The sequence below is a fragment of the Engystomops pustulosus genome, chromosome 5 (assembly GCF_040894005.1).
Source record: "Engystomops pustulosus chromosome 5, aEngPut4.maternal, whole genome shotgun sequence".
In the NCBI taxonomy this organism is placed as follows: domain Eukaryota; kingdom Metazoa; phylum Chordata; class Amphibia; order Anura; family Leptodactylidae; genus Engystomops; species Engystomops pustulosus.
In genome coordinates, this window is record NC_092415.1 from 83,866,744 (window position 1) to 83,893,159 (window position 26,416).

Below are 26,416 nucleotides of genomic sequence, written 5' to 3' on the forward strand. Positions count from 1 at the left end.
TTTACAGAGAATAGTCCGAAAAAGAAAAAACATCCAGTGAGCGGCAGTTCTGTGGGCGGAAATGCCTTGTTGATGCCAGAGGTCAGAGGAGAATGGGCAGACTGGTTCGAGCTGATAGAAAGGCAACAGTGACTCAAATCGCCACCCGTTATAACCAAGGTAGGTAGAAGAGCATCTCTGAACGCACAGTATGTCGAACTTTGAGGCAGATGGGCTACAGCAGCAGAAGACCACACCGGGTGCCACTCCTTTCAGCTAAGAACAGGAAACTGAGGCTACAATTTGCACAAGCGCATCGAAATTGGACAGTAGAAGATTGGAAAAACGTTGCCTGGTCTGATGAGTCTCGATTTCTGCTGCGACATTCGGATGGTAGGGTCAGAATTTGGCGTCAACAACATGAAAGCATGGATCCATCCTGCCTTGTATCAACGGTTCAGGCTGGTGGTGTCATGGTGTAGGGAATATTTTCTTGGCATTTTTTGGGCCCCTTGGTACCAATTGAGCATCGTTGCAACGCTACAGCCTACCTGAGTATTGTTGCTGACCATGTCCATCCCTTTATGACCACAATTTCCCCACTGTGGGACTGTGAATTTCCCCACTGTGGGACCAATGATGGCTACTTTCAGCAGGATAATGCGCCATGTCATAAAGCTGGAATCATCTCAGACTGGTTTCTTGAACATGACAATGAGTTCACTGTACTCAAATGGCCTCCACAGTCACCAGATCTCAATCCAATAGAGCATCTTTGGGATGTGGTGGAACGGGAGATTCGCATCATGCATGTGCAGCCGACAAATCTGCGGCTACTGTGTGATGCCATCATATCAATATGGACCAAAATCTCTGAGGAATGCTTCCAGCACCTTGTTGAATCTATGCCACGAAGAACTGAGACAGTTCTGAAGGCAAAAGGGGGTCCAACCCATTACTAGCATGGTGTACCTAATAAAGTGGCCGGTGAGTGTATGTTTGTATGTATACATAAAAGAGAGGAATTTTGTCTAAAATAACCTGTTGGCTATCCCGAAATGTCTTTTTATACTACCCTTTAAATTGCATAACTAAATTCACCGCTTGTCATTACTGTTCCTTTTGTTAACTAGATAGGTCCTTACACAATTAAGTACTGTTAGCAGTGGTAGGGCTGATTCAAGCTTTATAGAAACACATCCCAACAACTTTTGGGATGGTAATGAACATTAACAGAAACATTACAGAGTGACAATATAATCTCCTATTCTGGAAATGTAACCTATTAGTAATTGACAGCTATCTCTGGTCACTGATACGTAAAGGGCTGTCAATCATTGAAAGGGCTACCTCCCTGACTTCTCAGCATATGGATATGGAATATAAGCTTCCCTTATTTTTTATATACATATTTCAATCTGCTCTGTTCCTGTTCTGTATCATGCTACCTGCAGAATATGCTGTATTTCTATAGTGACCTGTTCTCTTTAAAGGACAGCTTTATAATATGAGAAAGGAATACAGGTTGCAGAATTTTTGTACTCTAATTGCTTTACTGAATATTGCAACACTATGCACACAGTATAAAGTGAGATGTTTCCTTTCGAAACATTGCTTCTCCTTCTGCTATAGAAAAAGCATGGTTGATCAGTATAGACGGCACAGCCAGTGACTACTAGCAGAGATCTGTGTGACTGCGGTATACGGCAAGACAAGGCCTTTCCATCACAGAGGCAGAACGTTTAGAGCTCTCACTGAAAGCTATTCTTATTCAAGTGTTTTTTTTTTCCATTGTGCCTTACTTGATAACTAGATCACACAGTTGTTTATTTTAGGTTTATTGTTTGAGGTTTCAAGGGAATTTTTGCCATTCATTTTAAGCAAGGTACATGGCAGCAGAGCGATAACATGTGCAGTAATCCCTACCGCTGGGGAATGATGGTTGAATGTCTAGACATGTTGCTGTATCTTGTCTGAATAAACTGTCTCAGATGGGAAGATGCTTAACAGATTGTTTTTTCTTCCCCCTTTATGACACTTTGTTTATAATAATGAAGGTGAATATAAATCAGCCTAGATGTATCCATCTATCTATATATCTGTCTATCTGAGAGGTTTACCTCTAGTTCTCCTGGTAATGTATATGGGTTAGACGGCAGTATATTATATATATTCTTCATTTAGCAGAGCTGTTGCTCTTTGTTTTATCTTTGCTGCATTGATATTAACATGCATAAAGTATATATGTCCATGTTATTTCCCTTGATATCATAAACAGGATCAAATAAATGTTCTTTACAGTTGTATGTAGCTTGTCCAAAGCAATTTCTAGCCATGGCTGTAGACCACCTAAAGCTAAGCCTCGGGCACACTTGTCTCACTAGTCATTCATAACAACTGGAAGGATTTCTTTTGTCGTGTTCTATTGTTTAGCTAGTTTAACCGTTGAAAAATACATTTGCAGAAATTCATTTTGATAACTTGACACGTTAGATATTAAATATGCAAACCATAATTTCAGAATCTAATATGCAACATTTTGGAAATGTGTGTTTTAGTGAAGTTTTAAGGCTCAGGGGTTAGTGTATGACCAGTACTATAGTCACAGTTGTTCTGTTATTTATGTGAAGTCATATTTTTACCACCACAGTATGTATAGCATGCCTTAGCCTCATTTATATTACATGACATAAGGCCTTATTATAAAACAACCCTCATAATTCAGAAACCATCCTTGAGAGCATATAAATGTAACACTAACCTCATTTTATTGCAGTGATTTACATCCACTATGCAAGCTTCTTCACAATTTTTAACAGATGGTATTAAAGGGTATGCCTAGCACTAAAAATGTTTTATAAAAAGGCTCAGAATGGGTTAAGAAAATAACAGATAATGTTGTCGCCCAATTGATCCTCTCAGACCACATTCTGATATCGCCTGTCTCATAAAACAAAAATAAAAAAAATTGCATGAATTGTATCGAACACTGGTTCCTACGATTTTGCGATTTCTAGGGTCTGACTCACATCACGTCATTCAGTTTGGAATTTGGGGAGAGCTGGTGCTTCCTTGGTGCAAATAGAGAATCAGGACACGAAACCTCAAGAAAATCTGTGGTGACAAACTTATGGCCAAGAAACCCACAACAGTCACCAAACTGTGGAAGAGACTGGAGGAAGAGTGGACCAAAATCCCACCAGAGCAGTGTGATGGACTAGTGATCCTGTGGCCGCAGATGTGCTGAAGTCATTCAAATCAAAGTCCTGTGCACTCCCTACTGATTGGTGACTGTTGGAACCTACAGAAACTGTAATTAGAATATTTCTTTCTGTATTCTCTCTACTATACCCCTCACAAAAATCCATCAAATGTTGATTGATAGAGATTACATTATATCTGAAAAAAATCAAATGTCCATACATTGTTTTCTACTTTTGATCTCCAGTGTATATCGGAAGGACAAATGGTAAGGTGAGAGGCTTAAACTGTGTAAGAAGGGGGTGTGGCTAGTGGATGTGTCATCTTTCCATCCCGCTATTTATACCTATCCAGTGTGGTTTCTAAGGATAGCACATCTAAAGAGGGATCCTGTGGACCTTCCAGAACCACTAACAACTGTTATAATACCCTATAGTACTGCAAGCTCCTGCTACGATCCACAGCTTTCTACCTTCTCTCTTATCATCACAAGTTCAGACTACACCACAACTCCTGCACACACCATCCGTACAATAAACAACCACCTTGAAGACCTTGATAAACGAGGCAGGCAGAACACTATGCAAGTCTGGAACCTAAACCCAAAGTTCCGGGTCAGGAAAATGCCAAAGTTATCCTAAAGGCCTTGTTTAATCACGTTCTTGGTCGCCTTTCCACTGATAATATCCACTTTTATCAAGCACATCAAGTCCAGCGCCCTAAACAACAGTCAGGCATAATGACATTTAACTCAAAGGGGGTTATACCTGGCATAGAACTGGGCTTTCACCTGCAGACTATAGCTAGTGGACAGGCGTGGGTTGTGTCCCCTCACCCCTTTCCATTCTTACTTGGCGTGAAGTTGGTGTAAAGGGGGAGATAATCACAAATTGCTGGCGTTGCGTCTGGAATTATGATAGTTTCACGGCTACTATAGCAAAAAACTGAGTACGAAGACTCTAAGGTCAAGCTGTTCCTGGATGTCTCCTGGATTACTTTACTCCTGACTCCTGAAAATTGACATCTACGCCCCTTTCTGACTCTACCACAAAACAAGAAGATCCCTTACCAATGAGGCTTCCCATTCTCAATTGTCACATACCACAGACACTCAATGTGTCGATATGTACCAAACTCTTAATAGATTCATTTCTCAATGAGTTACTGAGGTACCCATAATAGTTGGAGGTGACATCAACATGATTTCCCCTACTGCAGTAGATTGGTCTTCCCTTTTCTCACCCATCTGTCAGCCTCTCTCACCAAGACATCACAACAGAGGCATGGTTAAAATGAAAACAGGTCAACACAGGCAAAGGAAGGGGGGGGATGCGCTTCAGGAGTGAAAAACAAGCTCCCTAGTGCACCAGGTACTTTTAAGCATATCCAATATGGTTAAACTAGTATGTATAGTTATGCAAGTATGCAAACGGTTTGTTGGACTGCAGGGTATGGTGCTCAATCATGCTGTGCCAATGGCTTTAAATGACTGGAAGAGATGATAGACTCATGACAGCATGCTTTAATTCTGTTGTGAACATAAAGGGCTGAATTTTAATAAAGTTATCTAACAAAGCTATAAAGTTCAGCACAGCAGATTTGAGAATGAGTTCCTGAATGATGAATTCCATATACCAGTGTCTGCAGGTTAAGCTCCTGTGTGTTCCATTTGGTTTCTGCCTTGAGTTGTGCATTTGCTTTTATCACAGCACACAATTCATGTCATATACAGCAGTTTAACAGACAAGTGCCTGTACATTTTACTGAAAAGATTCTTTTCCTTTACTTTCCACTAAGAAGATTCCAATTAATGAAGGAAAAATCTCAGCAATGACACATCTTTGCCTTCAGTATTCTAGTATCTCCTTGTACTCTTTACAAAAACTATGTCATGAAGTACAAATGCTTCTTTATCTTTTTTGAAAAGTTTTTGAACTCCGGATTTTACTGGCAAAAAAGCACCAGGATATTCCAAGTCCTGGAACAACAACATTGAGAGTTTTTTTTTTTTTATCAACATTGCATTTAGTTTGTGTGTTTCCAAATTCTTTACATATGTAATGCTCCAGCATTGGATATGGTGACATTAATCCAGTATGAAACGGAGTTTACCAAGCTACAAATCTGCTCCTGCAGTGACTTGGTTCAGCCTTGACACTGCCTGCCTTTTCAGGTTCTTCTTCACCTTTTACAATCTATGCTTTTGTTTAAAAAAAAGTTGTTTTAATAACTCTTTCAGAAACTCTGTTAACCTGTATCATTTCAGAGCTTCCTTACTCTGAACAAAAACTGGGAAACTGTGACATGTGATTACTATAAAATGACTATTGATATATTCACCAAAATACAAAGCTTGTCCTTCATTCACCTTTTATGTAAGAGCCAGCTACCCAACAGTATGTAAACTTAATTAATGGAATAAAAGGAAACTATTTATTAGCTAAATGATTTGGTTAAAAAGAATAGCCATCATTAAAGGGCAACTACCATGTATTTTAACAACCCCAAACTAAGATAACAGCCTTATTGTTATAACAATTCTTAATACAGGTATGCATACTGTTCTAAACGTCTAGTTCTGTAGTATCCCCCAAAAAACATTTTAATAAGTGTTTTGGGGGTATAGCTAGAGCCGCTCCAGCACATAGTAAAGTGCTAGAATGCAGAATAGTATAACACTAGATTGTCTTTCTCTGAGTATAATCCCTGCTACTGAGTATGGTCGTATGCAATCATTGGTAACCTACCTGTATAACTGTGAATCCATAATGGGCTGTCAGTCACTGGCCACTGGATTCCTGAACTCAAAAAGGACTTCAAAGGGAATTTCAATGAAGTTTTACTAATTCTTCCTCTGTAAAAGATATATTCTTAAACAATATTCTCATCTTTCTCTACTCTTTTATACCTTGCTGGCTACATGCTTCACCCTCACAGGACTCCACTTTTGACTTTCAGATTGTGGACTTTTTTCCCCATTGAATTTTAAAAACCATAGGCTTTTTTTTATTTTTCAACTTACCGGTACATTGCTGGACTTGAGGGCTTTTTTCTGTGAAACAAATTTTGGTTTTTGGTGGTGTCAATTTTGGGCTTTTATAATTTATTATAGTTATATATAGTTATTTTTATTCTGTGGGCCATAAAGATTTGGACGATACCTAATTTATATGGAAAGCATTCAGACCACTTTAAAGTTTTCACTCTTTGCTCCATTGCAGCCAATTTTTAAGATTAAAAAACCTTCAAAAATCTATAACTTTTTTATTTTTCCTTGTAAAGAGCTGTGTATGGGCTTGTTTTTTGCGTAACAAATTGCACTTCATATTGACAGTATTTTTTATTCCATGCTGTGTACTGGGAAGCTGGAAAAAAATTCTGCATGCAGTGAAATTGATGAAAAATCGCATTTGCTCGATTTGCTTGTGGGCTTGGATTTTACGGCTTTCACTGTGCGCCCTAAATAATATGTCTCCTTTATTCTTTGGATAAATTTAAAAAAATTAAAACCACCTGTACAAAAAAAAAATCTTCGTTTTGCTGTCTTCTGGCGCTAGTAACTTTTTTACACTTTGGTGTAATGAGCTCTGGGTGGTGTAATTTTTTAGCGAATTTTGATGGTGTTTTTCAAAATGGTAAAAAAGTGCCCTTGAGCCCGCCTCATACTCCCCCTTATGCAACAGGATGTACAGTAACGTCTTGCATTATGGGGTTAATGTACACTCTGCATCCGATCTTGACAGAAAAAAAACATTAATGTAGATATTTTTGCTAATTTATTAAACAAGAAAAACTGAAAACTGCAATATCACATGGTCATAAGTATTCAGACCTTTGCTGTGATGCTCATATTTAACTCACATCCTGTACATTTTCTTCTGATCCTCCTTGAGATGGTTCTACGTGTTTCCCCGATAGTAAGACGTAGTGGGGGGTCGGCTAATGTAAGATGTACCCGAAAGTAAGACATAGTTAGAGAGCCGGGAGCTGGAGCCTCTTCATATCACTGCTGTAGCTTTCGGCCCAATGAAAACCGGGTACTACTTAGACTCCGGTCCCAGGTTTCGGCTTACGTCATCGTTCACGGTGGTCCAGTGGGTCCACTACCCCTGTTGGCTGACAATGACCACTGTCAGTGAGCACACCAGCCATGGCCACTACTGCAGCTGTCAGTATATGCCCCGCTCTTGCTCCCTTTACACATACTACAGGCAGTCCCCGGGTTACATACAAGATCGGTTCTGTAGGTTTGTTCTTAAGTTGAGTTTGTATGTAAGTCAGAACCCTATACTTTATTATTGTAATAATAAAAAAAATTTTGGTCTCTGTGACAATTGGATTTTAAAAACGTTGGATTGTCATAAGAACCAGGATTAACAATAAAGCTTCATTGCAGACACATGTGATAACTTTTATAGCTGATTATTGTAGCCAGGACTAAAGTACAGTACATTACCAAAATCCAGAGGTCCGTTTGTAACTAGGGGTTGTATGTAAGTCAGGCGTTCTTAATTAGGGGACCTCCTGTATATCGTTGTGGTGCCCAAATAGCACAATGTACTATACTGCCATGGTGTGACAAGGGGTTAATGTCACAGGCTTCCTTTACACGGTTTTACAGCCACATTTTTTTAAATTCAAACTGTAATCACGTTGTGATTACTTTGTGCATTATATATCCCTATGTATCCTCTGCACCGTGGTCGCTCTGTGAAATCCAGCCAGCACACATTATATGATTGACAGACCAACCAAACTGTGGCATTGAGTGAAATCAGCATTAGCCAGAGGCCCCCCAAACAGATATTGTCTGCATATTCTGTGATAACGTTTTTACATTACAGGAGTGGAGTAACTTTGCTTACCTGTGCTCCATCAATGCATTAGCTAAGTTGATCTTAAATTCTAAAAACTCCTTTCCTCATTTCTCCGACCCAGTTTTAAATTATTACCAGGGTTGTAAGGGTCATAACCTCATCAAAACAGCCTTGTAGTATTTATCCCAGAATCGCTTTTTATGATTGGATGTATTTTTATATTTGCCTCTCTGTGGTTGTAGTTGGTGATTATCTGGACGACTAATATGTGTTATACTGTGCTGTAGGTGAATTTTATTTGTAATTTTTATGTGATCTTTATTATTTCACTTTTACAGCAAGGCTTTTAATGGATCTTTTTACATCCCATTGACTAGTGTGTTGTTGTGTCCTTTTCTGCCTTGCATAACTGTGTGAACAGCAAATATTTTCCCACAAATGTGTGCAAAAAATCTTAACTCCTTCTGTTATAAAGGCTTTTTTCCCTAAGGATTCTGTTAGGCCCCATACACACAAACGTATATGGCAGCCATATGCTAGCTGTACAAACGACAGCTAGCTAGAATACGGCCTCCACAGAAGTGCACAGAATGGTGAGCAGACACATGCATCACCATACTTTCAATAGTGTAAAAACATAAAATACCTCACTAATTTTCTGTTTTTCTTTATTCCTAAAGCTGATCTCTGCTTTGTGGTCCACCCTAAAATAAGGAACCCTAGTTTGCCTATAAATTTCTGAGTGGTCATTGTGTTAAGAAGGTCCTGAAAAGTGATATTGGTGTGCCTAGGCTGCATAGAAACAATAATTCGGGTCATGCATATAACTTTTTAAGAGTAATTTTACAGCATTCTGAGCCTGTTTAGAAAATAACAACTGAGTAAGCCCCCAATGTAACAGAGATGTATTGGTCTTCCAACATACATATTGAGATTCTGTGGGTTTTCTTCTTTGAATGAGTGAAAACACATATACATATTTTATAATAACAGACTCTTTGGCTCGGATCTAAACCACGGAACATGATTCGTTTTATAAATTGATTAGTTTTAATACTTTGTTTACATGGATGTTGTAACCATCTGATATTTTTCGGACCTTTTAGTTCATCTACTGAAAGGAGAATACATATTTTCTTTGAAACCTTATACTAATCTTTGGGATTTTCATTTTGTTTTATGTTGCAGCTGGTGCTCAGGACAAAATTGGATGGGCATTTGGCCTTGGATTAGAGAGATTGGCCATGATCCTTTATGGCATTCCTGACATTCGCTTGTTCTGGAGTGAAAGTGATCTCTTCTTGAAACAATTCCACGTATCTGACATCAACCAGGCAGTTCAATTTCAGGTATCTGATTCCAAGTAATTTAGAAAAGGGTGCCAGTCCACTTGCTGAGGCAATCACATGCGATTCCCACTTAATGCCAAGATGCAAATGTACCGCACACGATAAGCTTTATGTTTATGTTTCCAATTGCTGACACAGAGGCAAACCTGGCAAAGAGTGGTAACAGTACATAGCCATGTGACAGCATATATATGTATATGTATATATATATATGTGTTTATGTATATATTGTCCCCCAAAGGAATGGGGTTTTTGTTGAATGTTGAATTTGTTAGGGTACATTCACATGACGTATGTTCGCCTGGGCTACATACAGCCATACCCTGAAGAGGAGAAGGGGTGAGCGCTGCATCCCTCTTCATAGAGAAGACATGTCCTATATTTTGCTGTGCACGATCATGGTGCGGTGAGACAACATGTGCTAATAATAATAAGAAGAAAGTGTGTCACCAGGCAGATATGATACAAAGTGAAAAAACCTTTATTGTTTTAAACATATCATGTCGCAAGCAGGGAAAACTGTATTAAAATCAATAAAAACTGTGCCAAGTACATATATAGAAAACATAGTTGGCCATACAGATAAGTATAAACCAACTACCCCCTCCACAACCTCTCCACCATTCTGTTGACTGACGGACTACTACTACACTGACTGGAGTACTGCAGCCTGATAGGTTGTGTAATCATAGCACTTTAGGGTCTTGATGTCTTGTACCTCTATACCAAAAGGAAATCTCTCTGACGAGTATTTGTTTACATAGACCTGTGTGATTTCCCTATTGTTTTGCACTTTATTGGTTACTCAGTCAGGTATTAATTTTTGATACTAGGAGTGGTTTGGACATTGTTCTTTATGAGAGGGGGTGTGGTTGGTTTATTCTTATCTGTATGGCCAACCATATGTACTTGGTACAGTTTTAATTGATTTTAATACAGTTTTCCCTGTTTGTGACATGATATGTTTACATATTAAGGTTTTTTCACTTTTTATCACATTTTCCTGGTGACACACTTTTTTGCATCCTTATTGGTGTGTCGGCATTTGTTTAATCAATACACATTTGGGTTGTGCAAGGTCCACTCTTTAATGGTTACAACATGTGCTAACCACACATTGACCGGGCAACATAGACATCAACGAAGAACGATATGCAGCCACAAATGGTGCGGCCGCATATCGGTCCCCATTACATTCGTGTGAATTGGCCCTTAATTGTTACCCCTGAGTAAGTCACCACGGTGTGACAATATGCATGGGGTCTGTGTCTCCCCTTGTGTGCTTCACCCTACTTCTTGTTGGACCTTTCTCTTTAAAATTATACTCACTCCTACGGGGACATCAGATGGTAATTCCCACTTCGGCTCCTTTTCAGGCACTTTATTGCTTTTTGCACACTACATGTCCCTGTTTGTCTACTTTGGCATCCATTCCACAGGAGGGGTTTATGGGCTTTGCCCTTAGAATTTGCGGTTTTAGGTGTGTTTTATTGTTTTTGTGTATACCCTGTTGTTCATATGTAATTACTAATAAAGTTATGGATTTTTAAAACATATTTGGGTCTGTTTATACGCATCCATCAGTTTCTTATTGTTTTGATGAGCCGTTTTTGAATGCGTTGACCATTTGACAACTTTGGTTGTGTCCGGAGGGTGTTTCCACAGCCCATTAGTGCTGTAGCTTCACAGGCTGTGACAATGCAGAGAAAGTCTCAGCCTGTGAATTTGCGGCAATGAGAGGCTCTGGTAATGCCATATTAGCATAATTTTAAAGTTGAATTTAGAAGGAAGGAGGCCATGTATAACTTATTATAATAAGATTACCACAGGTACAGGGCCTGGATCTATGAACAATTGTCCCTGGTTTATCATGATAGATTTTGATGTTGTGTTATATCTGAAATTTATGGTTGATGTTTCCCAAAAAGAATATTCTGTCTGAGAGCTATATATAGGTCTTGCTTCAGGTTTATTCACTTGAGGCCTGTCCTTAAAAGCCAGTTGATATCACATTTATAAAGATCTATTTTTTATGTTCAGTGGGACGGCTGAGAAGAAATAAAGGTCACTGTATTTTGTATACTGCTGTACATGTCTGCCTGGATGCATTAAAAAAGTGGGAAATAATTATTGGTTATCCAATTAAATATAAACAATATATGATATTAGTGCTGTAAACCTCTCCTAAACATCTCTCTTGGACATGAAAAACCGCGATCTAGGTCAGATTAGTCTGTGATAAATTTGGAATTCCCTTATATTCTCTGTATGTTCTTCTAGAGATTTGATTGTCGGTCTCCTTTAGGCTTCAGAGTACTATAATCCTGATTTACAAAATAGATAAGATTATAGCTAATATTTCTTTTAGTCTTTCATCTACATTCAGTCCATTTTAATAGAAATGTTTATGCCTCTTTACACCCCAAGCTTGAGAATTGGTAATACTGATGTCGTAAACTGAAAAGTAATGAAATGCACCAAGTTTATTGATATGCACATACCTCTAGGGCACATTCCCTCACACTGGCATTAAAACTAGGGCACCGCACTTCATGTGGAGATTATGGTGATTATGCCCCAAAATTACTGTAGATCACGGCAAGAAAGAATAAATTGGTAAAAAAAGAGCAAGGTGTGATTTTGTTTTCTGTAGAGTATATGGCTTTAGAGATCTTGTCTTTACATTTGCTGAAAATGACAGATATAATACTTGACCGGTTAAGGACCGGGCCCTTTCCTGTTTTTTCATGTCCATTTTTCACTCCCCACCTTCAAAAATCTATAACTTTTTTGTTTTTACATGTAAAGAGCTGTGTGACAGCTTGTTTTCTGCTTAACAAATTGCACTTCAAAGTGATGGTATTAAATATTCCATGCCATGTACTCGGAAGCGGGAAATAAATTCCAGATGCAGTGAAAATGGTGAAAAAACGCATTTGTACCATTTTCTTGTGGACTTGGATATTACGTCTTTCACTGAGCGCCCCAAATGACATGTCTACTTTATTCTTTGGCTCGGTACGATTAAGGGGATACCAAATTTGTATAGGTTTTATAATGTTTTCATACATTTACAAAAATTAAAACCTCCTGTACAAAAAAACTTTTTTATACTTTGGTGTATGGAGCTGTGGGTGGTGACATTTTTTGCGAAATATGATAATATTTTCAATGATATCATTTTTAGTACTGTATGACCTTTTGATCACTTTTTAAAGATTTTTTTCTATTTTTCAAAATGGCAAAAAGGTGCCATTTTCGACTTTGGGCGCTATTTTCCGTTACCGGGTTAAACGCATTGAAAAACCGTTATCATATTTTGATAGATTGGGCATTTTCGGACGTGTCGATACTTAATGGGGCAGATTTATCAAGCAGTCTGAAAGTCAGAATATTTCCAATTGCCCATGGCAACCAATTACAGCTCCCCTTTAAAATATTCATGAGCACTGGTGAAATGAAAGCTGAGCTGTGATTGGTTGCCATGGGCAACTGGAAATATTCTGACTTTCAGACTGCTTGATAAATCTGCCCCATTGTGTTTATGATTTTTACTGTTTATTTATATTTATGTCAGTTCTAGGGAAAGGGGGGTGATTTGAAATTTTAGGTTTTTTTATTATAATTTTTTTTTTTAACTTTTTTTATTTTTACTATTTTTCAGACTCCCTAGGGTACTTTAACCCTAGGTTGCCTGATTGATCCTATCATATACTGCCATACTACAGTATGGCAGTATATGGGGATTTTCAAACAAGAAAACGCCAGCTCACCGTTCAGGCTCCTATAGCAATTCTCCAGGTGCACGGATTCAGACTGGTGGGACCATGATTAAGTCTGAATAGACGAAACATGTAGGTCTGTCTACCTTTGTCCATTTGCTGCATACGTTTTGTGACCAGATTTTAATGATGGAATAAAGAAAATTTTTATTGAATTTCTACTGTATCCTCCGTGATTGTGCAGGAATCGCCTACTTGTGAATTTCTATATGGGGATTTTCCTCCCCATTCATTACAATGTGCTATTAGCACATTGTAATGAAGGGGTTAAAACGAAATAGCCTCAGGTCTTCGGAAGACCCGAGGCTACCATGGAGACCCGATGACAGGTAAGATGGCGGTGCCGCTATCTTTTTGAGGCTGCCGGCAGCTTTGCCGGCAGCCATCGCTGTCATAACACCCGCGATCGGTGCTAGCACCGATTGCGGGTTTTACCGGTAAGCCTTTGCTGCAATATGCAGCAAAGACTTACCGGCTATGGAGAGGGCTCAGCCCGTGAGCCCTCTCCATGCAGCGCAACCCAGCGCGAACTAGTTAAAGAACAACTCTAAATTATAAAAACTATTCTTTAACTCTGCACTAAGCTAAAATAAGAAATTCTCTAATTTACTCTCATTGGATATCTGCAGCCGTTTGTCTGCTACCAGGGCTTTCACCTTGTTCTCCGTGCCTTTGTTTGGATTGGTTGCAATGGATATCTGTATCTGTACTCTGGAGATGATAGGAGACTGGGTGGATCTTGTTGGGAGGGGCACTAGGAGACGATCTGTAGCTGCAGGGTGCAGGAGAATATCAGTTTAGATTTTTGGCAACATCATGAAAAAATCTCCAGGACCTTGAGTGATCTCACAAGCATGTCACTGCTTAAGGTCATCCAATTATAACGAGGAAGTCTCTGCAAACTGGCTTCAGGAATGGTATGTAGCAGAGCTAGGTGTGAAAGTTTGAATGAAGTAAAATTATGTATCAAAGTGTGAATGCAGCACAAATAAAGACAGAGCTGAGGCTCCCTATCAATTCTAATAATCAGATCCTGCACACACAACACATATATATACAGTGCAACCTCTTTAACCCCTTAAGGACGCAGCCATTTTACAGCTCAAGGCTCAGCCCCATTTTTTGGAGTCTGACTTGCGTCGCTTTATATGGTTATAACTTTTAAACACTGTTACTTATCAAAGCGATTCTGAAATTGTTTTTTTCCCCACATGTTGTACTTCATTTTAGTGGTAAATGTTGGCTGATAAGTTTTGCATTTATGTTCCAAAAAAAGAAAAAATGATGAATTTTTTGAAAAATTTCACTTTTTTGAACTTCTAAATCAATACATTTTCAGGCAGATAGATTTACCACCTAAATAAGTTGCTGAATAACATTTCCCATATGTCTACCTTACATTTTCATAATTTTTTAAATGTCTGGATGATTTTTTTTTATGTTGCGCGGCTTACAAATCAGTTAGCGATTTTCCGTATTTTCAGAATTTCCACTTTTGTGGATAAATACTGTTTTGAATGAAATTTTACATATTTAGCATAAAAAAAAACCTATATAATCAACCCATTTTCAGATCTGAACCCCTCAAACTATCAGAAACAGCTTTTAGGAAGATCGTTAACCCCTTGAGATCTTCATAGTAATTGAATCAAAATGGTGAAATTTAGGTGAAATTTAGAATTGTCAAATTGTGCAGTAATACGTTCATTTAGCCCTAAAATTTACACATTTCCAAAAGATAATAATAGAAAACCCACCATACAATTTGTTCTGCAATTTCTCCCAAGTACAGAGACCCTTCACATGTGGCCGTTACTTATTTTATGGGTGCACAGCGGGGCACAGAAGAGAAGGAGTGCCCTGCAGCTGCCAGGATTTTGTCTGCTTTTATAGGCTATAAAATTTTCGCTTTTTCGTTATTGGGGCCATGTGACGGCCTTTTTTTTTTTGCGGGATGAGATGCTTTTTCCAGTGTTGCCATTTTGGGGTTGGTATCACCTATTGTTGAAAATTTAGGAACTTGTTTTTGAGGGCAGGAGTAGAAAAGCATCAATTTTGTACTGGATTTTTTTTTTTTTTTCGTGTTCACGTGTATAGCCTAACAATCATGTTATCTTTATTCTATGGGTCGATAAGATTACGAGGGTACCAGACTTGAATATATTTTCTTACATTTTACTAAATTTGTCAAATAAAACCGTAATGTGGGGAAAAATCTATCATTTTTGCATTTCCGTCTTCCAAGTGGCATAACATTTTTACTTTTTTGGCTACAGAGCTGGTTGATGGCTTGTTTTTTGCAGGACATGTTGTACTTTGCAGCAGTAGTATTCTGGAGTACATATGTTTTTTTGATCGCTTTTTATTGCATTTTTTGTAAGATTAAATGGGTAAAAATTATAATTTTGGGTTTTCAACTGTTTTTTTTAACGCCGTTCATCGTATGGGTTCAATAATGATTTATGTTCCCTTGGTGCGTCAACATACAGGGGCTTCGTCAAAAATCTTCCACTTCTTTCATGCCCACGGAAATTTGGTTAACATGCTCCTCCTGCATAAAGTCCTGTATATGCCATGTCACTTCTTTTTATAGCCGCATAGCTCTCTTTGTCTGGGTGTGGGGGGCTGGGCGAGGATAGCCACCAGATTGCTGTTCCGTTCCTGGGAGGAGGGGGGTGGGACTACCCAATTTATGCGATACCTCTCGGTAGCTCAGCTATCTCACTTCCTTAGTGCGTTCCACCTTGAGAAACCATGCACCATGGCACTTTCAATGGGATGTCAGTACCATTGAAAGCTATGGCAGAGAAGGGAGCAATAAGTTAGCAAGAAATTACTACTTAAATTTCTGTGTGCACATTTTGTGATAAATAAGTGGGTTTTTGTTTGAAGTTTGGCACCTAGAACATTCACAATCACTAGTATTGGACCTTACTAGAATACATGAATAATATTAAATAATGGAGAATGTGAAATAAAATGCATACCATTAGCTTTGCTTAATCTATGCTGTTTATTACAATTTTTTTTAATTCTTATGTCATTGCAACTTCATTAAAGGGGTATTCTCGTCTGGGCATTCACATTCAGTTTGATTAATCTGCCATATATAAACATTTCTTCAATTGGATGTTATTAACCCCTTAACGACTTGGCCTTTTTTAGTTTTTTCACTTCCATTTTTCACACCCCACCTTCAAAAATCTATAACTTTTTTATTTTTCCACATAAAGAGCTCTGTTATGGCTTATTTTCTGTGTAACAAATTGCACTTCGTAGTGACGGTATTTAATATTCCATGGCGTCTACTGGGAAGCGGGAAAAAAATTCCAAATGCAGTGAAAATGGTGAAAAAACACATTTGCGACGTTTTCTTGTGGGCTTGGATTTTACAGCTTTCACTGTGTGCCCCAAATGACATGTCTACTTTATTCTTTGGGTTGCTACGATCACAGGGATACCACATTTGTACAGGTTTTATAATGTTTTCATACATTTAAAAAAATTAAAACCTCCTGTACAAAAATTTTTTTTTTGATTTTGCCATCTTCTGGCGCTAATAACTTTTTCGTTCTTTGGTGTACGGAGCTGTGGGTGGTGTCATTTTTTGCGACTTTTGATGGTGTTTTCATTGCTATCATTGTTAGGACTGTGCTACCTTTTGATCACTTTTTATTAATTTTTTAATATTTTCCAAAATGGCAAAAAAATGTCATTTTTGACTTTGGACGCTATTTTCCGTTACGGGGTTAAACGCAGTGAAAAACCGTTATTATATTTTGATAGATCGGACATTTTCGGATGCGGTGATACCTAATGTGTTTATGATTTTTACTGTTTATTAATATTAATATCAGTTCTAGGGAAAGGGAAGTGATTTGAATTTTTAGGTTTTTTTAATATAATTTTTTTTTTTTAAACTTTTTTTTACTTTTACTTTAACTATTTTTCAGACTCCCTAGGGTACTTTAACCCTAGGTTGTCTGATCGATCCTACCATATACTGCCATACTGCAATATGGCAGTATATGGGGATTTTACTCCTCATTCATTACAATGTGCTGATAGCACATTGTAATGAATAGGTTAAAACGAGACAGCTTCGGGCCTTCGTGAGGCCCGATGCTGTCATTGCAACGGATCACCGCTCCCCGTGACGTCATCGGGGAGCGGAGATCCGCGCCAAGATGGCGGCGCCCATGCGGCGCCATCTTTTTGAAGCCTCCGGCAGCATTGCCGGAGGCGATCGCGGTGAAAGCACCCGCGATCGGTGCTAGCACCGATCGCGTGTGTTACCGGTAAGCCTTTGCTGCAATATGCAGCAAAGACTTACCGGCTATGGAGAGGGCTCGGCCCGCGAGCCCTCTCCATGCACCGGGACCCGGCGCGCGCCATACTAGTACGGCGCGCGTCGGGAAGGGGTTAAACAAAATGTTTCTGTGGGAAGATAATTTCCCATAAATGTAGTCATATGGTCCCTTAGAAACGAGATCAGCTTCAATAAACATAAAGGTTTTGTATATGAAATATCTGGGAATTACTACATGTCCCACAGCCGCCCTGTGGTAATGAACGCTGAATCCAGGAGGTCAGACAGGACTCAATGTCTGGCCACCGCTGCCAGAGTGTGACGTGGTCGTAACCGAGGAAGCTATCTCGTTTCTAAGGGACAACATGACTACATTTATGGGAAATTATCTTCCCACAGAAACATTTTGTTTAATAACATCCAATTGAAGAAATGTTTATACATGGAAGATTAATGAAACTGAATGTAAATGCCCAGACGAGAATACCCCTTTAAGTCCTGAAAGGATACCATATAGATTTGATCTCCCTTTCGGAAGCAGACAATACATCTATTATGCTGGAATCTGTTGCAGCATGTATAGTTTGGTTCCATTTATAGACTTCTCTTTGAGTTGGTCAAGGCTCCTTATCTTTTTCAGACTAGACCGATATGTTGCCTTTATAGTCAACTGTGTGCATCTCGCCTTCTGAGCAGCTTTGACATTCCGTACAATAAAAGCTTTTGAAATGAACCCCTCTACCAGCGCCTTTTACAGACTCACTCATGACACTGACATTTGGAGAGAAATATTTTCCCTTCTGATCTAATGTCAGACATTGGTACACATCCTCTTCATCTCCTTTCTTTCACATGTCCTCATTAAGAACTCTCCCCACCCCCCACTCCCATGATGTTATATATTTGGGAAATGCACAGCCCAATGTTATACATTGTCATGCATTATATGTAACAATTCTAGTGATGTGAAATATCTAAATATGTAAAAATGAATCAATTCTATAATAACTAGTTAATTAGCATTAGTAGATAGCATTGACATTTGTGTATCTCTGTGTTTATAGCTTTAAACAGGCACTATGTTCAGAAGTATGGTAGGATGTTTCTTTAGTGTAGTTTTTGGTTTAGAATGCTATGAATTTCTTGGCCTATTTTTGAATGGAAAAATCAATTATTTACAAGACTTTAGGAAATGGAGATGTTAAACAGTGCTGAAGCAACTTTCACTCTGTACTCCAATACAATAAAACCAGTTGCCTTGGAAACCAGCCCTGTGGATAAAAGAGAACATTTGTGAAAACTGAATTGAAATGCGGTAAGAAACCAGCATCCAAAATGTATGTGTGTGTATGTATGTATATATATATATATATATATATATATACACATATACCGTATATACTTGAGTATAAGCCGACCCAAGTATAAGCCGAGACCCTTAATATTACCACAAAACCTGGGAAAACCTATTGACTTGAGTATAGGCCGAGGGTGGAAAATGCATTGGTCACAGCCTCCCCATTATATAGACTGCTGGACTCTGCTTTATAGTGTATAGCCAGTACCTGCCTCCCAGTATATAGCCTGTCAGCCCATATGCCCCAGTATATAGCCAGCCCCCTGCCCCAGTATATAGCCAGCAGCGGGGGAAGCCAGAAAGGTGAGTTTTGATATGTTTTTGACTCGAGTATAAGCCGAGTTTGGGGTTTCAGCACATCTTTTTGTGCTGAAAAACTAGGCTTATACTCGAGTTTATATGGTATATATATAATGAACAATTATGCTGAATAGAACAACAAATGACAAAAGTGTACAACAGAAAGTATCCTGATTGGAAGGTTTATTCTAAACTAGCTATAAATCCCAGGATAGTAAATAACTCCTCTTGGCTATAACAAAATAGAATGGGTTAACAAAAAAATATTTTATATGTATCTATATTTGACTGTCTCTCTGTCTTTGACTGTCTTTTTGGAAAGCGTAGGGTGAAAATTTTGGCTCAAAACGTAGTCTATGACTTTCCCTGAGTCGCAAAGAACAGATGTGCAAAAGTTGTTGTGAAATTTGATTGTAAATGCGATGGTGCAGATTCCTTTTGCGGACATATATAAACATACATTAAAGATATGGGCAATGCATTATTGTTCCTAGGGAGGCAGCTACTGTCCCCTGTTAATTTTGTTGGCGCACTGAAAGTGACCACCGTGGCGCTCTGTAGCCGTCGTTGTCACGTTGTACGTCCTTAATGCGCACACGCTCTACCTCAGAATTTTTTCCTGCAGCTATAGAGGTATTGAAACAAACTTCCATTTTTAACAACCTAAATAAAGAACTTACAGAAGATGTAGATTAGGAGTCAGAGACCGTTACTAGGTCCCCTGCGTCTTCTGAGGGGGAAAATCTGATCCAAATACAAATGATCGGAGTGGGGTTAGCAGGAAAGCCCCCTCAAGAAACTATTAAACCAGCTCTGGGCCATGGCAGAATCTTCAGACGTCCGAGATTTTGCCAGTCTGGCTCTCAAGATCACACTAGTCAAGGTAGATGATCTAGTGCTGCATAATCATATTGGCATCCCTAAGATACAGATCCAGCTCTGTTGTCCTTTGCTGGAACCTCTAATACTCCAGATTGCCTGGACTCCATTTTAGGATATATACAATTTAAACAGATTTACAATTTAACACGGTTGGTCTGATGTTGTCCAAGGCAGAATAGAAGGGTAGCTTAGAAATAGCCAACAAAACCCAGAGGCTACTAGCGTCTCAGATAGCACTGTTAAAGGCTATTAGCAGAGCAGTGCTTATAGAGGGGGAAGAAATTTAATTTTGTCACCAACGTAAGGAGAGCTAAATGACTCACAGCTGAGGGGATGTAAGCCCCGCAGGTATACCAGTTTCTGAACTTGGAAACGACAAATCTTTTTGGTCCAGAATTCATTCAAGAGGTCAAAGCAAGATACAGGGCAAGGAAATCATTTGCAGATTTAAACAAACCTGCCAATACTTTCAAACGTCTCCCTTTCATGCAATGTGTCCATCATACAAGTCCCAGGGACAGACCCGCGACTATTCCTAGGGACCATATAGAAAGGAGCTCATAAAGGCAAGAGAAATCTCTACACTCAAGAGCCATACATCAGGAGGAGGTAAACCAGGCGATTTTTGAACACTGTTTATTTCAGGATGAGGAGTTCAATACTGATTGGTGGGTAACACAGTTTAAAAGGAATGGTCAAAATCTGCCTTTGATAAAGTTTCCCTTCCAGAGGAAAAAACCCTGCTTCACAACAAGCGATAAATTAAACGAGGTGCTAGACTGAGCATTAAAAGCTGTATAAAAGTCAAAAGCAGCGATCGGAACAGGTGGATAAGCCATATGTTTCCAGTGGTGCAGTCAGACAGGTCATTTAGACCAGTGCTAATTAGAGATGAGCGAGCACTAAAATGCTCGGGTACTCGTTATTCGAGACGAACTTTTCCCGATGCTCGAGTGCTCGTCTCGAATAACGAGCCCCATTGAAGTCAATGGGAGACTCGAGCATTTTTCAAGGGGACCAAGGCTCTGCACAGGGACAGGAAACAGCAGGGGCAGCATGCATGGATGCCTCTGAGGCTGCTTAATCGCACCATTATGCAAAAATTATGGGCAACAGCATGGCCATGACAGAGTGACCGAATGAGGCTAGATAGCATCTAAAACATGCAATAATTGACCCTGACACTATAGGGGACGGCATGCAGAGGCAGCGGCAGCAGTGGCAGGCTAGAGAGTGTCATGGCGACATACCCTAAATGGACTCAGGTTTCACCAAAGGAGGTTGACGGTATATTTAGTCGATAACACAGCATGGTGGCGACATAGTGACCAAGTTCCATAACGTATCTGGTGAAACACCCGAAAAATGAGCCTGACACAGCTCTTTTGATAAGGGGACGACATGTGGAGGCAGCCATGGAGACGACTTCCATGATTAAGAGCGACAGTATGGGGCATTCATATTGCGCTGCTATGATTGCAACTTCAGGTCTCCAGCATGGCGGCGACAGATAGAACGAGTTCCACTATGTATCTGGGGAAACACCTGAAAATTCTGCCTGACACAGCTCGTTTGATAAGGGGATGATGTGCTGCATATTTTCTCGTGCTCCAGCGTCTGGGGTATAGAGAGTTGAAATGAGACATTGGTGAACGCTGTGGAGGATCGTGGAGGCAAAATGGACAGGAAACAGCAGGGGCAGCATGCATGGATGCCTCTGAGGCTGCCTAATCTTGGGATGGAGCTGGCGGTCCACTGCCAGGTGAGCTTTCGCTTGTCCAAGCCCCTGTCTCTCGGCTCCTCCCCACCCAAAATGGGCCTGGGGGCCAGAAGCATTTACTTTGAAAAAATTATAATTGGGGCATCCATATTGCGCTGCTATGATTGCAACTTCAGGTCTCCAGCATGGCGGCGACAGATGGGCCGAGTTCCACTATGTATCTGGTGAAACACCTGAAAATTCTGCCTGACACAGCTCGTTTGATAAGGGGACGATGTATGGAGGCAGTGAACTAGTAGTAGATTAAAGGTGCTGCAGTTAAAACTATGTTAATTGGATCTTGGGATGGAGCTGGCGCTCCGCTGCCAGGCGAGCTTTCGCCTATCCACGCCCCTGTCTCTCGGCTACTCCCCAAACAGCACTTCTAAGAACCTTTTGTATAAGATCAAGTGTAGTAGCGTTCTTATAAGTTTGGGTTATGGCGGGTGAGGGGAATGTAAACAGATGCGCAAGAAGCGCTGAAATAATATCGGTAAATGATAAAAGTTTGCCAGTATATTTTGTGGATTACACAGCAGGGTGGCGACAAAGTTAACAAGTTTGATGTGGAAGCCATGAAAACAACCCAAAATTCTGCCTGACACAGTTCGTTTGATAAGGAGACCATGTATGGAGGCAGCTATATGGACGACTTTTGGAGGCAGCTATGGCGATGACGTGTGGAGGTAGCAATGGAGACAACGTGTGGAGCCAGCTAAAAAGACGACATGTGGAGGCTGCTATGGAGACAATTTAATTTGGATAGTGCCTGTATGTGGCAGTCCAAAAAAGTTTTCAAACCAGAGGAGCAGGTAGGTGGTCCTCCAGAAAAATTAAATAAATTGAGTGCCTGTATGTGGCAGTCCAAAAAAGTTTTCAAACCAGAGGACCGGGTAGGTGGCCCTCCAGAAAAATTAAATACATAGAGTACTATAGCTAGAGCCAGTTGGCCCTGTCAAAAAATAGCCAGTTTCCTCTGCTTTAGTGTACAAAGAGGAGGAGAAGGAGGACAATGAGGAGGAGGAGTGTATACATTATTCAGGTTGAGCTTCTTTCACCTGGTGGAGAATGAAAATCCTGAGAAATCCAGGCTTTATTCATCTTGATAAGCATCAGCCTGTCAGCGCTGTCAGTCGACAGGCGTGTACGCTTATCGGTGATGATGCCACCAGCTGCACTGAAAACCCGCTCGGACAACACGCTAGCGGCAGGGCAGGCAAGAACCTCCAAGGCGTACAGCGCCAGTTCGTGCCACATGTCCAGCTTTGAAACCCAGTAGTTGTAGGGAGCTGTGTGATCATTTAGGACGATGGTATGGTCAGCTACGTACTCCCTCACCATCTTTCTGTAAAGATCAGCCCTACTCTGCCGAGACTGGGGACAGGTGACCGTGTCTTGCTGGGGTGACATAAAACTGGCAAAGGCCTTGTAAAGCGTACCCCTGCCAGTGCTGGAAAAGCTGCCTGCTCGCCTACTCTCCCTCGCTACTTGTCCCACAGAAGTACGCCCTCTGCCGCTAGCGCTGTCAGAAGGGAAATACTGTTTCAGCTTGTGCACCAGGGCCTGCTGGTATTCATACACTCTCACACTCCTTTCCTCTCCAGGGATGAGAGTGGAAAGATTTTGCTTGTACCGTGGGTCCAGGACAGTGAATACCCAGTAATCGGTGCTGGAATAAATTCTTTGAACGCGAAGGTCACGGGATAAGCAGCCTAGCATGAAATCTGCCATATGCGCCAGAGTCCCAACGCGCAAGAATTCACTCCCCTCACTGGCCTGACTGCCCATTTCCTCCTCCTCCAACTCCTCTTCTTCTGCCCATACACGCTGAACAGTGAAGGACTGAACAATGGTCCCCTCTTCTGTCTCGCCAACATTCTCCTCCTCATCCTCCTCCACCTCCTCCGATATGCGCTGAGAAACAGACCTAAGGGTGCTTTGGCTATCAACAAGGGAATCTTCTTCCCCCGTCTCTTGTGACGAGCGCAAAGCTTCCGACTTCATGCTGACCAGAGAGTTTTTCAACAGGCCAAGCAGCGGGATTGTGAGGCTCATGATGGCGGCATCGCCACTGACCATCTGTGTTGACTCCTCAAAGTTACTCAGCACCTGACAGATATCAGACATCCACGTCCACTCCTCATTGTAGACTTGAGGAAGCTGACTGACCTGACTACCAGTTCTGGTGGAAGTTGACATCTGGCAGTCTACAATCGCTCTGCGCTGCTGGTAAACTCTGGATAACATGGTTAATGTTGAATTCCACCTCGTGGGCACGTCGCACAACAGTCGGTGAGCGGGCAGTTGGAGGCGGCGCTGCGCTGCCCTGAGAGTGGTAGCATCTGTGCTGGACTTCCTGAAATGCGCACAGATGCGGCGCACCTTCGTGAGCAAATCAGACAGATTGGGGTATGTCTTGAGGAAACGCTGAACTATGAGATTTAACACATGGGCCAGGCATGGCACATGTGTCAGTCTGCCGAGTTGCAGAGCCGCCACCAGGTTACGGCCGTTGTCACACACAACCATGCCTGGCTTCAGGTTCAGCGGTGCCAGCCACAGATCAGTCTGCGCCGTGATGCCCTGTAATAGCTCTTGGGCGGTGTGCCTTTTATCACCTAGGCTCAGCAGTTTGAGCACCGCCTGCTGTCGCTTAGCGACGGCACTGCTGCTGTGCCTAGAGCTACCGACTGATGGCGCCATGCCCATGGATGGTAATTCGGAGGAGGAGGGGTGGGAGGAGGAGGAGGCATAGTAGGCCTTTGAGGCCCCGCAATCCTCGGCAGTATATGACCAGCCCCATGGTCAGACTCTGTCCCAGCCTCCACCAAGTTAACCCAATGTGCCATCAGCGATATATAGTGGCCCTGCCCGGCAGCACTCGTCCACGTGTCCGTGGTCAGGTGGACCTTGTCAGAAATGGCGTTGGTCAGGGCACGGACGATGTTCTCTGACACGTGCTTGTGCAGGGCTGGGACGGCACATCGGGAAAAGTAGTGGCGGCTGGGGACCGAATACCGAGGGGCGGCCACTGCCATGAGGTTTCGAAAGGCCTCGGTCTCTACCAGCCTATAGGGCAGCATCTCCAGGCTAAGCAACTTGGAGATGTGGACGTTGAGGGCTTGGGAGTGTGGGTGGGTTGCGCTATACTTCCTTTTGCGCTCCAGCGTCTGGGGTATGGAGAGCTGAACGCTGGTGGATGCTGTGGAGGATCGTGGAGGCGAAGATGGGGTTTTCGCACGGGAGGTGTTTGGGCCGTGGGCCGTGACAGGGGGCTGACTAGCAAATGACACAGGGGAAGGAGCAGTGGTGTGCCCGGCCGGAGGTGAACGGGCTTGGTGCCATTGAGTGGGGTGTTTAGCATTCATATGCCTGCGCATACTGGTGGTAGTTAAGCTAGTAGTGGTGGAACCCCTGCTGATCCTGGTTTGGCAAAGGTTGCACACCACAGTCCCTCGGTCATCCGGTGTTTCTTTAAAGAACCTCCAGACTTCTGAAAATCTAGCCCTCGCCACGGGAGCTTGACTACGGGCAACATTTGGCGCTGATGCACCAGCTCTGGCCCTGCCTCTCCGTCTGGCCCCACCACTGCCTCTTCCAACCTGTTCTGCTATAGGACTCGCCTCCGTCTCAGAAGCACTGTGTTCTCCCGGCCTATCAACCCAGCTTGGGTCTGTCACCTCATCATCCTCCAATTTTGCTGGGAGGGGGCAGACTGGGGGGAAGGAGGCTGAGGTGGAGGAGCTGGAGGAGTGCCGATTTCGGTGACATGGGTGGACTGCGTGGAAGACTGACTGGTGGACAAATGGCTAGAAGCATTGTCTGCAATCCACGACATCACCTCTTTGCACTGTTCTGCCCTCAACAGTGCTCTACCACGAGTCCCAGTAACTTGAGACATGATGAACCTAGGGAGTGTAGCTCTGCGGCGTTCCCCTGCTCCCTCATTAGCAGGTGGTGTCTCACCCCGCCCCGGACCACGGCCTCTGACCCCTGCAGTAGTTGGACGCCCACGTCCACGCCCTCGTCCTCTACCCCTAGCCCTCGGGTTAAACATTTTCAAAATTAAAGTGTAAACTTCAAATTTTTTTTTTGTGTGTTTTTTTTTTTAAACAAAACGATGCTATCCTATTGCTATGGCTAGTTTCTAACCTACACTGACAGCACACAACTGGATTTTGTGCTGTGCCAGATGACTTTGAGTTATAAGAGAAATAAACGTAAAAAATAAATAAATCAGCAGACTGTGCCTAATTCAAATCAAACCCCTAATAAATTGTCCCACTTCGGTGTTTGAGGTGGATATGTGTGTCACTAAGAGCTAAACACAACGGTTGCAAGTCTCCCTGCAAATTCCTCACAATATGGTACTAGCTGCACTTCTAATGCCAGCAAGCCCAGCCACAAGCAAACCAAAAAAAAGGAAAATATAACGCTATTGTAGGCCTAAATAAGCCGTTGGGGTTCTCCTATGACTATTTTCTAGCCCACACTCAAAGCACACTGCTTTGGCAGATTACTGTGAGTTCTAAAAAGAAATAAACGTAAAAATAAATCAGCAGACTCTGCCTAATTCAAATCAAACCCCTAATAAATTGTCCCACTTCGGTGTTTGAGGTGGGTATGTGTGTCACTAAGAGCTAAATACAAGTCTCCCTGCAAATTACTCACAATATGGTAC

General features: G+C 41.4%; 1 protein-coding gene across 2 annotated transcripts in view; it reads left to right on the forward strand.

The window, feature by feature from the left end:
• FARS2 (phenylalanyl-tRNA synthetase 2, mitochondrial) overlaps positions 1 to 26,416 on the forward strand; it is a 298,134-nt gene that overhangs the window by 165,298 nt on the left and 106,420 nt on the right. For both annotated transcript variants that reach the window (XM_072152519.1, XM_072152520.1), the window contains one exon: positions 9,186 to 9,346. In XM_072152519.1, coding sequence (XP_072008620.1) covers positions 9,186 to 9,346 — 161 coding nt within the window. The remainder of the gene's footprint in view (positions 1 to 9,185; positions 9,347 to 26,416) is intronic.